Here is a 16312-nt window from a genome sequence, read left to right as displayed (position 1 = left end):
ATGTCCCGAACATTGTTTTGAGTGGGAAGAACATTTCATTTGAGTTGTAAATTTGTTTAAAGTTGCACGAGAAAATGTTTCTGCCACGTCAACGTTTTTTAATGTGCTACATATTTTTATAACTTTAAGTGATATAGTTTTAAATATTTTAAAAATATAACCGAAAGTAAGAGAGAAGAAAAGCTGGACAAAAATGGACCTATGCAACCGCTAGCAAGGAAGTGCTAACAGAGGGTATCGTGCGAGTGATTGATGGGCCAGCCCATTTAGGATGTGGTGAAGGCGAAGGCAGTTACCGTCTTGCAGCAACCGAGACATAGCCGTGCCCCTCTAAGAAAACAAGTGGTGCGCTGGGCCGTTTCCTCCCGAGGGTGATTTTTTTTTTTCTCTGTTTTCATGAATGTTTTTTTTCCAATTTTCATATGCTCATTGTGTTAGTGCATGAAGCACATTTGTGTTTTTTGCCTGAAGGCACAATTGCGCTTCCCCATAGAAGCACAGTTAGTTCACTTTGGATAAGAACAGTTGTGCTTCACCACATGGGAGCACAAGTTAGTGTATAGTTTTGAAGCACATATTTCGCCTCGGAAAAAGGTTTGTCAAAATTTACCAACATGGAATCTATTCTGAAAATCTCGATGTGGCGAACACGACAATGGAAATGATTTGTAATTTGAACACACTATTCAAGAGATGGGTCGTTTTGAAAAATTGAATCTGTGAAAGAAAGCGCAAATAAAAATGCACATCTCTCCGTGAGCTGCTACGCGGCAGAAGCAATCCCACCAAACTTTCTAATTGCAACAAGTGACGCGTATGTGATACACCGCTTATCACTTGCAGAGAAGATGAAAATGACATTTGCGAGGATAGTATTGACTCTTATTTCGGCGGTTGCGGCCTTATGAATTTGGGCCTGATGAAGAGCAGAAGAGCCGGACTTTCCCGCGCGAACGAGGTGGAGTCCAACATGCGCGGAACTAGGCCCAGCCGAGTTGTTACTACTATACACTGAATATTTTGTAGCTGTACTGTACAGATTGCTTGGTTCGGTTTCAGCTGAAATACTCAGTATGAGTCAGTGAGTCTTCTTTTTTTGTAATTGTATGAGTCAGTGAGTCAGTCACGTCAAACAACTAGGCTAAGTACAGTCCAAAGTCGTAACGAGTCAGCAGTGCCGATGGAGAGATTCCTTTGCGTGAGTGAGTCATGCATGACCTCAGCTAATCCGACACTGGTCCGAGTGCATGCATGGGCCAGATCGGCACGCATGTGCGTCCAACGGAACCTCCCAGCAGAATGGAGAAATTGGGGCCAGATCGGTGCCAGTCTGCTTGATTATCTGTTTCCTGACATCTGGATGTACTTAAAACGAGGAGAACTGCACGACCAGGTTGAATCCATTTTACACTTTTACAACACTGGTATGTGACTTGGGGCAACTCCAACCCGATCACGTAAACGGCGGAATCAAATGTCCGCGGACACGTTCAGTCGTTCAGATGTGTCTACCGACAATGATATGAGAGGAGGTCATCCAATCGTAAACACCAAAAGTTCATCTTTAAAAAAGTAAATAAAAATAAAGCAAACGTCTATCACTAGTCCAGCCTCTTGCTTTGATAAATGTGTCTCGATCAATAACAATTCAACCATACATTTAAGTTTGAAAGCATCGGAGGTCCAACAAGTTTTCCAGATTCACCAATTCCAAAAGCAAAAGAACCGGCTGCCTCCAAAGACCTCAAGTTTTCCAATCCTTGAAAGGGGCCTTCATCTCAAGCTTCCTCTCCTCGAGCTTGAACTTTTTCATCGGCATTTGTTACTCTAGTTGCAATGCACATTGAGCTTCATCCAGCAATGCATCTATGCGAAGGGCTTGCCCTTCTTCATTGGTACAACGCGCCCAGGCATCCGTGCTAGACAAAGGTGTGACGAAATGACCAACGCGTAGAGCAACATGAAACAAAACTATGAGCTCTTCGAGTGACGTTCTATGCACTTGTATGTACGCACCGCAATACTTGTTGACGGCCTTTTGAGTAGCGTACCATTGATGAAGTAGCGACTTTGCATTGCGACCATGGATCACTTCCATGCTGTAGGGTGTGTAGTGGTTTTGCTCATTGGATTAAACATGCACACTTTGCCAAAATGTCGTGCCCTTTTGCTTCATGCCTTGAAACTCCGCACTTCTAGCCAACCATGCCAAACACAACAATTCATCCTCCTTATCGAGTAGACATTGATCGTATTTCCTTCAAAGTCAACAATGTCAGCGTCAAAATATTTTGCTATGCCATTTGGCCAAATACTTGTAGCGTGTGATGTCCGCCATGGACGACGTCACCATGGGCAGGTGATACCTGGGCACCGCGGGATCCGGAGTCGAACGAAAGTGTAGGCCAAGGCGGGCAGGCGTATGGGTGGAGCAACAGAAGTCTGACAAGGCCTAGGCGGCATCCCGGATGGTACATTAGCAGCGTTGGTCTCCGAGGGAGCGGATACTGAGCACAGGGGGCGGGGTGGGGGCAAAAGGGCTCCGGGTGAGTTTTTTGGGTCAGCCGAGGGTGACGAAATCTGATGTGAAAGACATCCGGACTCCCCCAAACCTCTCCCCACTTTAGTTCCAGTTTGAGGAATTTGGACGTCCACACCGGTCCTGACTATTTTGGTGACCGTCCTTGGATGGCAAAAATGTTTGGACTGTGCGGTCCAAACATTGGGGATGATTTGGGGATGGGGATGTTGTTATTGGTGAAGATGGTGAGAATGGAGGTGCTCCCAACAAAGATGGCATGTCCGACAAATTAAGCTCTACAAGAGGAAGAAATCCTCCACACCGTCACCATGGAAAAATCTATGAACAAATATGGTGGGCGCGGCTTCTCGAGGAGACCATCATCGTGTTAAAAGGTGTGAACCGAGGGGGACAACAAGGGCCTGCACACCCAAAGGGTTGGGTGCACTAGCTCTTTGGGCATCCCTCATGGATGTGGCTTTCTTTTGGCTAAAAAACATTTGCATGAATTTTCTCATCTTTTTGTAAATCCAGAAATCATTTTTTTCTTCATCATCATTGGTTTCCAGTTTTCTGGTATAATTCTACAATAGAACATGATATCCAAATAAAATATGCTCAAGGTAATTAAATGAGTGTAAGAATTGAATTGATGATGCAAAGTGTATCAACGAGTAGGAGTGGAGGAGAAGGTAGAAACTAGGTGATTGACAAGAGGAGCAATACAAAAAAATTAGAAGGAAGAAAAGAGATAGCGCTTCTGAGTTGGTGCGTGATACAAGGTTGCAACTAGGATTGAAGCGGGGCCTTGTTGTGGGACATTGTGTAATCAGAAAGGAAATTACTCGTAAGGCAGTTGTACCATAAACAAAAGAGCAAGCGCACTGCAGGCCGTCAAAATCGAATACAGTTGCCATTATCCAATTATATATTTTTAAGAACGTCGTGTTAAGAAACAAGGAATGCATATCTCGATGGCTACTAGAGACATAAAAAATGTGCGAGAATATTCCTAGATTTTTGTGGAAATATAATACAAAAGGAAGTTAGTTTGGGATGTGGAATCTATAAGAATCATGTGGTAAATATATTTCGGAAGGGGGCTCTAGAGAAAGGGGATTCTGGTGTTGGATATTTTAGATGTCGGATTTAAATACTTCATGGATAAGAAATAACTAGAAATTGAAATTAATTTGGAGTTTTCTTGAGTACATATATTATGTTGTTCATTATTTTGCGAATAATATATTATTGTTTTCATGGTTTGGATGATTGTCACATGTCACCAATCCAACATCTTGTGAGCAAGCAGAAGGCATGGACCCACCCGCAAAAAAAGTCATGGACTGAAGCAATCAAGTATGAGAATGTACTAGTGGAATTGCCATGAACATAGAATATGTTTCTATTAAAAAGTGTGTATTGTTGTACTCCCTCCGGTCCTTTTTACTCCGTATATATGATTTGTCTGGAGTCAATCTTCATAAAAATTTGATCAACTTTATAGAAAAAAATATCAACATCCATAAATCAGTATCATTAGATGTGTCATGAATTTAATTTTCATATTGTATAACTTTAGTATTGTAGATGTTGGTATTTCTCATATAAATATGGTCAAAATTTATGAAGTTTGACTTTAGACCATTCTTATATGTAAGGTAAAAAGGGACCAAAGGGAGTATTGAGTTCATACACATTAAAGATTTTTTTCATGTGAGAGTATGATCTATCAAGACTGTTCAGGTCCTCAAAAAATGATACATTTCGAGCAACATAAATAATCTAAGCTCCCAACCAATGACCATTTGTGAAGAGGCTTGTGAAGGACCTTTTCATTGTAACCAAAAGTTTTAGAGACAAATTCAAAGTAAACTCAACGGAACCACATTCGAAGCGAACTTCATTGTGTACATTTCCCAATGTCATTCTAGCCGACACTTTGTCAATGTTGCAACATTGATCGAATAATTGTGTCCTTTCTTGATGCTTATTTCTTTAGCAATAACTTCACATTACTGACTTGGTGAAAATTTATATTGGAAGTAGGTAAGTTGAATCATAAACTAAGGATAAGCTGGAAGTATAAACTAGATTATGGTTGTATAGAAAACTCTAGGATATCACAAATGTTATCAGTCTTACGGGTTATTGCGAAAACTTGGATTTTGAGCCACCATCTAAATATTGAGTTCGGAAGTTCATGGTGATGCGACTCATCTTAAATATGAAAAAAAACCATGTTGTTATGTTTTCATTACGGATTGGCAATTTAATATAGATATTTTTTGAGTTAATGAATATTGATCGACAAAAAAATCCACCTTGTATATGCAACATACATATGCTATTATTATTTTATCGTGGATGATTAACTATTACACCCGTCATAATTGCATTATCTAGTTTTATATTGAAGATTTTGTCCTTAATGTTCCAACCTTGCAAGCTCTTTACAACAGTAAAGATCGAGCAGTCTCCAACATACATGACTAGATGATTTCTTATGCAAGTTCCACCTGTCATCAATGCATTTTTTTTATTCAATAATGACCGAAGAGTCTTGTTAGATGTCCATGTACAATTTGTTAAAGGGATTATCATCATATTTCTAACAAGCTCCAGACAGCACAAACCTCTGATCATTGTATAGTTTCATGCAATCCTCCTTAACACCAATTCTAGAAATAATATTAAATATGGATTCAAACTTTTCGCAAAATCTTTAAAGCCACATATTCTACTATCGAGAAGGGCACTACATCCAAAACTATCATGCTTGCAGTAATTTTCTAGATGTTTCTTTAGTGAACTCACATTTCATAAGAATGAGTGATGCCAGTGAGCCTGAGCTTGAAGCAATGGTGGTGAAAGGGCACAGGAGAGGAGGCGGATGGATAGGGGAGATCATGTTATCAACCACAAAAAGGGAAGGGGTGTGAGGCCGGCAGAGCCGCTGGTTCTTGGTGGGTTTGGTGGACTTCCTACTAAGCCACATACTTTCGACATGAGTCCACTTGAGCGAATAAGTTTTTTGCGAACAACGTAAGTGGCTCGTGGATTGCGTGTTGCGACTTCATCGTAAAAATTACAAATAATGCTTGAAACATGCAGATTGAGCAAGGAAGCGTTCTCTTGAGAATGAGATTTCTCTTGAAAAGGAAGGCCAAAACCTCAAAGCCTCCACATTAAAGAGTATTGAGGAAGAGAATATTATTGAAAATATACAAGAAATAAGGTTACAACATCGACAAGATGCGACTAGAAACACCTACGGCCGAGTCACCATTCTTCAGTGGTAAAGCCTTGGAGAAAGAAGTACCCACTCGTCAAGTCGGCATTCTTCAGTGGCAAAGGCTTAGATAAAGTGTTCCACACTCGCGGGGGCGACCACATGTCCTACCAATCAAGCCTAGAACATTGCGCAAAGACACCATTTTTAAACGGGACGGCGCAAAGTGATCCGTTGTCGGATCCTACCAGTGAAGGCCAAATTATAGTTGGTTTTCACTGCAGACATGTGGTGTGGGCGGAGCTTATTAGTTTACCTTCACTTTAGTTTGCTTGTTTTATGGTGATGCAAGCTGTGTTCTCTAGGTACCATTGTATCTTTTGGGTGTTGGCTGTAATCCAGGCCGGTTGATGCTTCGTTAATTTAAAGCCGGACTTGTCTCGAGCACATTTCTAAATAAATGTTGTAATCATCATCTCATTATGAGTCTTCCAAGAGATGCACCATCCTTTGCTCCGCCCAAATTCATTTTCATTTTGCGAAATTTGCTCTGCCCAGATCCACCATGACATGCTCCGGAGAAAGCCAGCAAGCGTGAGCTCTCTGACCAGCGAAGTTTCATGAAAAACAAACACAGCCTTGAATCCCCATTTACTGCAACCGAAGATGAATTTGAGCAAAATCGCGCATGAGACTTTCATCTCACACGGCTCTAACTGGCATGAAGATCGACGGACACTTGGCACGATGGGCTAGTGGCCCGGAGTTTCTTCCTGGTTTGCAGGACCCGCATGCATATATATATATATATATATATATATATATATATATATACTACTCACACTTACTAGCATGACAAGCAACTCTTACGTTGGATGCCAATCATGGTCGTTCCACTGGCTGGCTACCATGACAAGCAAGCACACCATGTGGATCAGATGAGGAGAGTGACGCGGCACCACCTGGCCATGCCGATCGATCAGCTCGCCCACCCCACCTCGGCCAAACCAAGCGCTAGCTGATAACCGAACGAGAGTTGGAGCCACCGATCGAGAGCAAAAGCAAAAATACCTTATCGCAACATATATCCGAGAGGCCAAACCGGTCTAGCTATAGCTATAGCTCATAGGAGAAGAGCACCGGTCCAAGAGAAGTTGAGTTTGTTGACGATCGCGTGTCGACATCCGCATGCCCAAGAAATTCACGGCAAAAAATATCGACGCGTTTAGTAGTGAAGTGGCGTGTCCGGCGTTCAAGTTGGGATCATGTCAGATGATTATTGAACTGCATACTTCTCTTTTCGTTCGTGATTATTATTGAAATGTATGCCTGGACACCTCTTTCAGAAGCTAGCGCCAACCACCGCGGGCACAGTCCACATGGCAGCACGCATCCCGTTCGTACGTGCGTCTCCGTCAGGCTAACTCGCCCCGCCCGCACGCAAGGTGTCGACTCCGATAGATCGATAGCTCCATCTCCGTGACATGATGTGATATGATATTGATATATGATAAGCAACAAATTGGTCGATGTTTCTGGAAACGACGATCCACTTGAACGAACTAAGCCACGCTGAAAGCAAAACAAAACTAATGGCAATGATGACGACGCTGACTCTTATCTTAATTTAAGCAAGTTAATAATAACTTTGTTCTTCTAATCAACACGTACGATGCGTCTCACTCACGGTGCCAGGGAAGGGCAGTGGGCTTTTTGAGAAACACAGTTTAAACGCGGACGCTTACAAGGGTACACATGCACTAATCTCTATGAACCCACGTGCACACGTCCTGCCTTTGAGTCGGCCGGTCTTCAGATTGACAGAATCATCACAGACGTCTCGCGATCAACGAAAACGTCGGCCCCACAAAAAGAATATTTCGTTTTTATGAATCTCATAAAAATCAGGCTTGATGCTTAATAAACTGAGATACAATCATCCTCCTAACCATCTGAGTGAGCTCTTATGGCTCAATCATGGATGGACCAGGCCGACTTGGCGTGGTCAACTTATCTTGTACGGCAGCAAGGCTCACACCTTCTCTTGGTACCGGTTCAAGCAAGCAGCACCGTCCGTTCACCTTGCTCGTTTTGTCTCTTGCGTTTATTATTGAGGGCTGGGACTCTAGGTGGAAGTGATGGTAGGTGAAATGGACTACGAGCCAAGCACTGACTCATGAGCCACGAGGTGATCATCTCGCGGGAAAAGAAAAATGACTACTGACACGATGCTCGTTTCTTCTATTTTGTTACAGAAGAAGGAAAACGGATATATTTTTTATGGTTTTCTTCTGCAAATATTGAATATTTTTTACGAAAATTAATGTATCAACATGATACACAAATACTGCCGTCTGCAACATCTCCAGTATGGCAGTATCCAAACAGTGAATTGTGAAAGGAAAAACCATAGAAATATTTAAAAAGATGCGAGAGCCAATTGTCATGCACATAGAGCACCGGCAACATCGATTGTGAGATCAGGCCGCCAACGCAACACCTAGAAAGCAAAAGACATATGGAATTCCCCAGCTGAACTTATTTGGGTGACTTCCTTGCTTTTCATGATTTATTTATAAATTGGGCCTAATTTTTTTTCATTTTTTTTCAGGGAGCGAACTTGACATTTCTTATAATATTGGGAACTTTATTTAAGTGCGAGTTCATGATGTAATTGGTGGCACATATCTATGTTTTATTTGTCAGATTGATGCTCGAAGTTAAACATTGAAACGCGTGGACGCCATGCAAATTAGAACAGATGGAATTTTTAAATACAACTTTTTATTATCAAGTTCATAATGTCCTCATCTCAAAAAAATAAGTTTAGAATGTCCTAAGTACCCAAGTAAATTGGAGAAGTATGTTCTTTTTCAATAATTTTCATAGCTCGATAAAATTCAACTTATTTATGGTTAATTCAGCCACTAAAATTACCGGGGTATGACCGAGATTTCACAGTGATAACATATTATTTGTTCTGAGGCATATCAAATATACTAGCTTTTTTTTTTGCATGGCATCGAACATACTAGCTAAACAGTACGTTGAAAGGAAAAATAAAAGAATATACATAAATAAAACATATTATACCATCGCCAATGGGACTCGCCCTTGTTTTACACTCTATGATAACGCCAATTTTACTAGAGATTGAAGAGCTAGCTTCATCATTTTTATCCCTTTGTATTCAACATGTATCGAGAAACACCAACTTCTCGACCCACCCTTGTGTAATACATACATGCACATTGGAGGTGACGAGTTGTTGGATGGACTCCCCCCAAGTTTCCTCATTGGCTAGCCTAATGGCTGATCATGTGGTGGGTGCTTATGATGGTTGAATAAAGCTCTTAATTCCCTATAATAACAATATTTCAGAAGGTGGTAACATTCATAGAGTGGTGGTTGAAGCAACGTGCGAGTTTTGCCTGAGATGATAAGAGAGGATTTGACTCCTTAGAGCAACTAGCAGACCCCGCAAAACGCCGGCCGCAAAACGCGTTTGCAGTTCATTCCTCTCTCATCTTCAAGAATCATATTGTGCAGGATAACACAGCAAGTCATGATGTTCTTCAGGGTTTTCTTATCCCAAAAACGAGCAGGACCACGGACAATGGCAAACCTAGATTGCAAAACACCGAATGCTCTTTCAATGTCTTTTCGGGCTGCCTCTTGCACCCTTGCAAATTCACATTGTTTTTTTGGGTTCTTTGATGCTCTTGACAAATGTGCACCAAGGAGGATATATACCATCTGCAAGATAGTACCCCTTTATGTATTCATGCCCATTGATAGTGTAGTTGCAAGCAAGAGCATCACCACTAGCAAGCCTAGCAAACAAATGAGAGCGTTGCAACACATTTGATATCATTGAGTGTGCCGGGCATACAGAAAAAGCAATGCCAAATCCATAAATCCTCGGATGCTACGGCCTCTAGCACAATTGTTGCATCATGAGACTTGCCACAATACATTCCTTGCCAAGCCTTGGGGCAATTTTTCCAATTCCAATGCATACAATCAATGCTACCTAGCATGTCAGGCCAACCTCTCCTCTCATTACCTGCCATCAATTTCTTTGTGTCATTTTCATTTGGTGCCCGAAGATACTCGGGACCAAAGACATGGACGATCACTTTCGCAAATCTACGCACAGACTCAATTGTGCTATCTTCATCAATGCGAAGATACTCATCGGCATAGTCAGCCGGAACGCCATATGCAATCACCCGCATAGCTGCGGAGATTTTTTGATATGCACTAAATCCCTTTAAGCCCGCGGCATTCCTTCTTTGAGTAAAATACCGGCAATTTGCCTCGTAAGCTTCAACAATTTTCACAAAAAGAGATTGGCGCATTCGGTACCTTCTGCGGAAGAGGTGTGCAGGATATGTAGGATTCTCCGAAAAATAATCTTGCATCAACATCTCGTTCCCAAGATGGCGATTCCGCGGAATGCACAGACGCCCTACAGTAGATCCTCGCCTCCTCTTCCGGTACTCGTCTTCATGCTCCTTCACGGCAAGCGCCATGACCAATGTTTGCTGCCGAAAGGTCGCAAGCATGGTCTCCACATCCGAGCCGTCCGAATCGGACGAATCGGATAGCAAGAACTTCTCGCACGGGGTCAACTCCATCTACACGCACACCGGCGCGTCAATCTACTACACAGCTCGCAAAAATCACAAAAAAGGGACTAACCGGTGGCGAGTGATCCCGGGCGGCGACGAGGAGGGTGCGCTCGGCGGTGGTCGATCCCAGCGGCAGCGGCGACTGGGGGGCGGCTCTTCTCGCCGGATCCGGAGGGGCGGTGCAGCGGCTCGGCGCGGGAGGGTGTGGGGCGGCCCCGCGGAGCGATTCCGCCCGCAGATATGGCCGGAATCGCCGGCGGCGGGCGGGCGGAAGCAAGGGCGGGCGGCGGCGGAAGGAGGGGGAAAAGAGCGCGGGGCTGAAATGTCCCTCACGCCAACTGCTTCTCTGTGATGCAGGGCACCGCAGCCGCGAGGGGGAAAACCCGCGTTTTCCCGGGTTGAGGTCGGGGATTTGCCGCGCCCCCTAAAAAATTTTACGGGCCGGGGCGGGATGCGGGGTCTGGTCGGGTCGGGGCGGGATGCGGGGTCTGGCCCGTACCCGCATTTTGGCGGTTATTTTGCGGGTCGGGGACGGATGCGGGGTCTGCTAGAGTTGCTCTTAGTGATCTGCTCGGCATGGTCTTTGTGGAAGCAACGCAATGCCCGCGTGTTTAACAGACTGGAGCAACAAGTGGGGCGCTCAGACCCTTGCCATCAACATCTTAGAAGAGATTAAGGATTGGATGAGGGCTCATAATGTAGTGGGCGGATTGCAGCGTTTTGTGACAAAGTAGCTAGGTTTCCTTTTAGTTTTGTGTGGAGTGAGTGTGTTTGGATGTGGTTGTTCGCACCTCATCTAAACTCTTATATCATATCTTGCTCCCTTCTATAAAAGTATGATACATAATTTGCGTACTTTCAAAAAAATGAAGGTGGTAAATTTATAATTTAGGAAGGAGAGTATTCTCTGTCAAACAACGAACATTGGCAATGAAATGTGATGATATGCCTACTATTCAGTCAATTTAGAAAAGGAGACATATTTGCAATTCAGGAAGGAGATAATTGTGATTTAATAGCAAAAATATTGTTGCTCTCTGTTGAGGCATGTTGTTCTCTGTGCATGTCATTCCACACACACACACACACACACACACACACGATATTCCGTGAAATATTTTTAGGAAAGGGCGTGCTCGTCATTTCACAGCCCCCACCATCAATCTCCGGCCCGTCCGTCTATTTATAGCTGGAGCGACGACGGCCATCGCCACCATTAACCAGTCCACAGGCAGGCACCGGTCGTGAGGCAGAGAGAGAACCAGAGCCAGACATGCAGCGCCTCGCCTCCTCCCGGAGGCTCCTCCGGGCCGCCCTCGCCCCCGGCCGGGCGCATTCCAGCCTCTCCGCGGCCGCGGTCGCCGCCGCGCCGGAGAATGGCGCCGGCGCCCCCAAGATGCCGCCGTTCGCGTACACGCCGCCGCCGTACGACGGGCCGCGGGTGGCGGAGATCGCCCAGAAGCGCGCCCAGTTCCTCAGCCCCTCGCTCTTCCACTTCTACGACCGCCCTGTACGTGCCCCCTCCCTCGCCCTCGCCACCCTCCATTTTCTCGGGAACGAACCACCGGATTGCTTGAAAAAGGGAAAAGAGAAACCAAGTTTGATTCCCGTCCCCATTTCTATCCTCCTCGAGGGAAATTGTTATAGATCAGATAGTACCTGATTTCGTGGTTTAAATTCCCCACTCTAAAATCGCCGAACACGAACAGTACATGTGACATGTCTCAGTTAAAGTGATGAGCGAGGTTGGCATAATCAGGCAAACGATTTGTACAAATCTGCTTGTTCTGGTCGTTTTTGGTAGTTTTGTGGTGAGAAAAGATGGTCTTTTTTTGGTAGTCCTTGCCCGAATTGTGGTGATTGGTGGGATCTGGACATCACAGAGCTAAGATTCTCAAAAAAGGGGATCATGAGCTAAGATTGTTAGTAGTAACAACAGAGTTCTGCACTTCATTGGATCTAGTAGCTCTGAAGTGGTGTAGCTATGCTTTATTGGGACCAGACGAGTCAATAACAAAAACGTTGTGTTTGTATCTTATCACTGACAGCTTCGCACAACGAACTCCTGTGCAAGTCTGTGATGAGATCTTACATCTGTGGCTGGAGCACCGGTAATTCATAAAGAGAGTGATCACGGACAATTTACTTGTTTTTCAACTGCACATGCATTGCCAAAGTTAATAAAATACTGTCAGGATAGGAGTTCTTCAGATAGTGTCAAAAGTTGTGTACCTACCATGCTCACGGCTCACCCACCAACCTTGGAGCTCACGTGCTGTACTCAGAGCAACACATATATCACGTGTAAAACATATTTTTATGTGAAGGTATATCTGATTTACAGGACACAACAACAAAAATGCAAGGAGGAAACACTTTCGTCAGCTAGCTCTTTCAGATCCCCTTGAACTCTTGAAAAACAGCTTTCGTGAGAACAGAGGGCAATAGGACAAAAAGTTAGCTGTTGTTACTTCAATACCTCTCTCAGTACTTTCTGTTGGATTCAATGTACTAGCTTGATCAGGACAAAGAGTGTAGTTTGATGATTAAGTGTGGAAAGCTAGCATCATGCAAGACAAGTTGTGATTTCAGCACTGAAAATTGATTATTGTTTCACTCCACAATTTATTGCAGTTGAACATAGTCGATGGAAAGATGCAGTACCTGTTCGATGAGGATGGCCGCCGCTACCTGGACGCTTTCGGTGGCATTGCGACCGTTTGTTGCGGGCACTGCCATCCTGATGTGATTGAAGCCATAGTCAACCAGGCAAAGAAGATACAGCACTCCACAGTTCTGTATCTGAACCATGCAATTGCCGACTTTGCTGAGGCTCTGGCGTCCAAAATGCCTGGTGATCTGAAGGTACTGTCAGCCTAGTAAAACATTACGCATTTCTGTACCTGAAAGGCTGAAAGTACTTCGGAATTTTATGGCTTAAAAATGTAGGGTATGTCCGATACACATAGATTATTTTGTTTGTTTCATTGAGCCTCATGTAAAGCTGCTCTTGTTCTCTGCAGGTTGTTTTCTTCACAAATTCTGGCACAGAGGCAAATGAGCTTGCACTGATGATCGCTCGGCTTTACACGGGTTCCCATGACATTATTTCACTTAGGAATGGATACCATGGGAATGCAGCTGCAACAATGGGTGCCACTGCTCAATCCAACTGGAAATTTAATGTTGTCCAGGTAAGGAAATTAAAATACTATATTGAAAGATGGAGAGACATTCTATTTCATGGCTTATCAGTGACATTTACTCATTTGCAATGTGTCCAGACCGGAGTGCACCATGCTCTTAATCCAGACCCATACAGAGGCGCTTTCGGGTCAGACGGAGAGAAATATGCCAGAGATATTCAGGAAACCATTGACTATGGGACTACAGGAAGAGTTGCAGGTTTCATTTCAGAGGCCATACAGGTATGCTAATACCAACACATTGTCATACTATCACCTTGCTCAAAAGTGAGATTTCCTAAATAAACAATTGGAATGTTCCTCTCTGCAGGGAGTTGGTGGAATAGTGGAATTAGCACCAGGATACCTGCCTGCGGCCTATGATATGGTAAGGAAAGCTGGTGGCCTGTGCATCGCCGACGAAGTTCAGGCGGGGGTTGCGCGCACTGGAAGCCACTTCTGGGGATTCGAAGGGCAGGGTGTCATCCCTGATATAGTCACTATGGCAAAGGTGAGTTCTGATAGTTTCTCCACAGTTTTCATCATACTTAAAGAGTTCGTGCATTCCATTATATGTCATTAGGTTCAGCTTCATCAGTGTACCATTGTATCAAACTATAGGCTGACATGTTTCCTGTCATTCTTGCTCAGGGCATAGGGAACGGAATACCGATAGGAGCGGTCGTTACCACACCTGAGATTGCTAAGGTGTTAACCCGCAGAAGCTACTTCAACACCTTCGGTGGTAACCCTGTCAGCACAGCTGCCGGCCACGCTGTTCTCAAGGTACTGGAGAAGGAGAAGCTGCAGGAGAATGCGTTCGTTGTTGGCTCCTACCTGAAGGAGAAACTTAACGCTCTGAAAGAGAAGCATGACAGTGAGTACCGGCTAGAAAAAATCACATCGCAAACACATATACCTAGGATACTTCTGTTACTTACATTCGGCTTCTTGCAGTTATCGGCGACGTTAGGGGGAAAGGCCTCCTTCTCGGGGTTGAGCTGGTGACCGATCGCCAGAAGAAAACTCCGGCGAAAGCTGAGATCGCGCAGGTCATGAACCACATGAAAGGTGATTGATTACACGAACTGACGAGCTCTGTTGCGTCTCTGTACTTTTGCAATTATAAAACTGAAGTAGCAGAGCTTCGGACCTGATATCCGAGTGTGTTCTTGTCTGAACAGATATGGGCGTGCTGGTGGGGAAGGGCGGTTTCTTCGGCAATGTGTTCAGGGTGACGCCTCCGTTGTGCTTCTCCAAGGAGGACTCCGGTAAGATCTGCTGCTAGTACTCACATTCATAGCATATAGTATATGTTATCTTGGCTTCTGATACATAACTGTAACTTTGCGTCGCAGACTACATGATCGAGGTGATGGACATTGCGCTGTCGAAGCTGTGAAGAGGCACTGCTCTCATCGATAAATAAGAGACGATCTGCGAAACAGCACCTCGTTGTCTCGTGTTCTGTCTTGCAAACCCATGATGCGCACATGCGATCTGCGCCTCCTGAACATTAGTATGATGTGCTGAGTAGGAGCTCTATGTGACCAATAAGTTCTTCGTAATAAGATATTCAGATGTGCTATGGCAGCTTTTATGATACATGTATCCTGCGTTCTTCATGCTATCCAGAAAACAAAGCATTGCCACATTTACTTGTCAGAATTCCAGGTGATTCAAAAGAATAATATGAACTGACCATTAACATCCTAAGCAAAAATGTTTGATAATCAACCGGATATGGAACATTACTGTGGTTAAATTACAGCCATAGCTAGGCCTTTTCAGGAAGATGGTGTTATTGAGGGACAGAAAGAACTTGTATATTTACATTACTAAGTTTTTCAAGTTGTTATAAAGGCAGGATGATCAAAGACATGTCTTAGGTTTTTCTGGAGTGGGGATCCCATCCCACTAAGAAGAAATACTACTTGGTTGCTTGGGACAAAGTGTGTGTCCCAAAAGACCAAGGGGGGCTAGGCATTTTGGGTCTTGAATTTATGAACAAAGTCTTGCTCTTTCTTTCCCCAAGTGCTATCTCTCTGAATAAAACATCCCTGTCCAGAAAGTTATTACTAGTGTTTCAGTTTTTCTAGGTTCTGGGAGGATCATTGCATCCTGACTAAATGTTGTGCTATGTAGGGGAGGATCTTGTTTCAAAACTTGCCTCTTCTGTGGTGGAGATGAAACAATATCACTTTTTTAGGAACGGAGGGAGTAGATTGCAAACACTGTTAGTGTCTTTTAAAATAAGAGCTCTTATACCACAAAACAGTAGTCGAACAAAATACTTGGACTGCACCAACCGCCAAGGCATTTGACATAAAGATGTACGAAGGCACTAAGAGCAAAGACATGCTTCCAGACATCGTTTTTTATGCCAAACAATTAGTATAATGCAAGACTCGGTTAATAGGTATTTAAGACTTGGGAACAGAGAATGAACTATATTAGAAACTCCTACATCAGTACCTCTTGTCTTAAGCACCTTCAGGAGCATCCTAGTTAGGTGGCACGGCTTGCTTCCGTGAGAAGCATTGTTGTGCCTCTCGAAAATTAAAAAAATGTGCTTTTTCTTCTTCCGGTTTTCCTGTTTTTCGTGAAAAAAGTTCAACAAAATCTATTAAAATGGGATCTAATTTTGAAGATCTCGATGGAAGAAATCCAAGGGTGAAAATGATTCGGGATTTGAATGCACAGCTTAAGAAATAAAATGTTTTGAATAAACGAATCTACA

At 43.7% G+C, this 16312-nt stretch overlaps 1 protein-coding gene across 1 annotated transcript; it reads left to right on the top strand.

The window, feature by feature from the left end:
• Positions 1–11581: 11581 nt before the first annotated feature.
• On the top strand, positions 11582–15177 carry LOC109784440 (alanine--glyoxylate aminotransferase 2 homolog 3, mitochondrial). Its single transcript, XM_020343038.4, has 9 exons — positions 11582–11897; positions 13022–13252; positions 13411–13581; positions 13672–13815; positions 13904–14083; positions 14224–14449; positions 14530–14643; positions 14757–14843; positions 14931–15177. Exons 1-9 carry the CDS (start codon positions 11661–11663, stop codon positions 14972–14974), a joined length of 1434 nt encoding a protein of 477 aa, XP_020198627.1. The 5' UTR covers positions 11582–11660; the 3' UTR covers positions 14975–15177.
• Positions 15178–16312: the final 1135 nt, after the last annotated feature.

The sequence above is a fragment of the Aegilops tauschii genome, chromosome 1 (assembly GCF_002575655.3).
Source record: "Aegilops tauschii subsp. strangulata cultivar AL8/78 chromosome 1, Aet v6.0, whole genome shotgun sequence".
NCBI lineage: Eukaryota > Viridiplantae > Streptophyta > Magnoliopsida > Poales > Poaceae > Aegilops > Aegilops tauschii.
The sequence above is the reverse complement of the archived record's forward strand: the minus strand, read 5'-3'. Positions and strand labels throughout refer to the sequence as shown.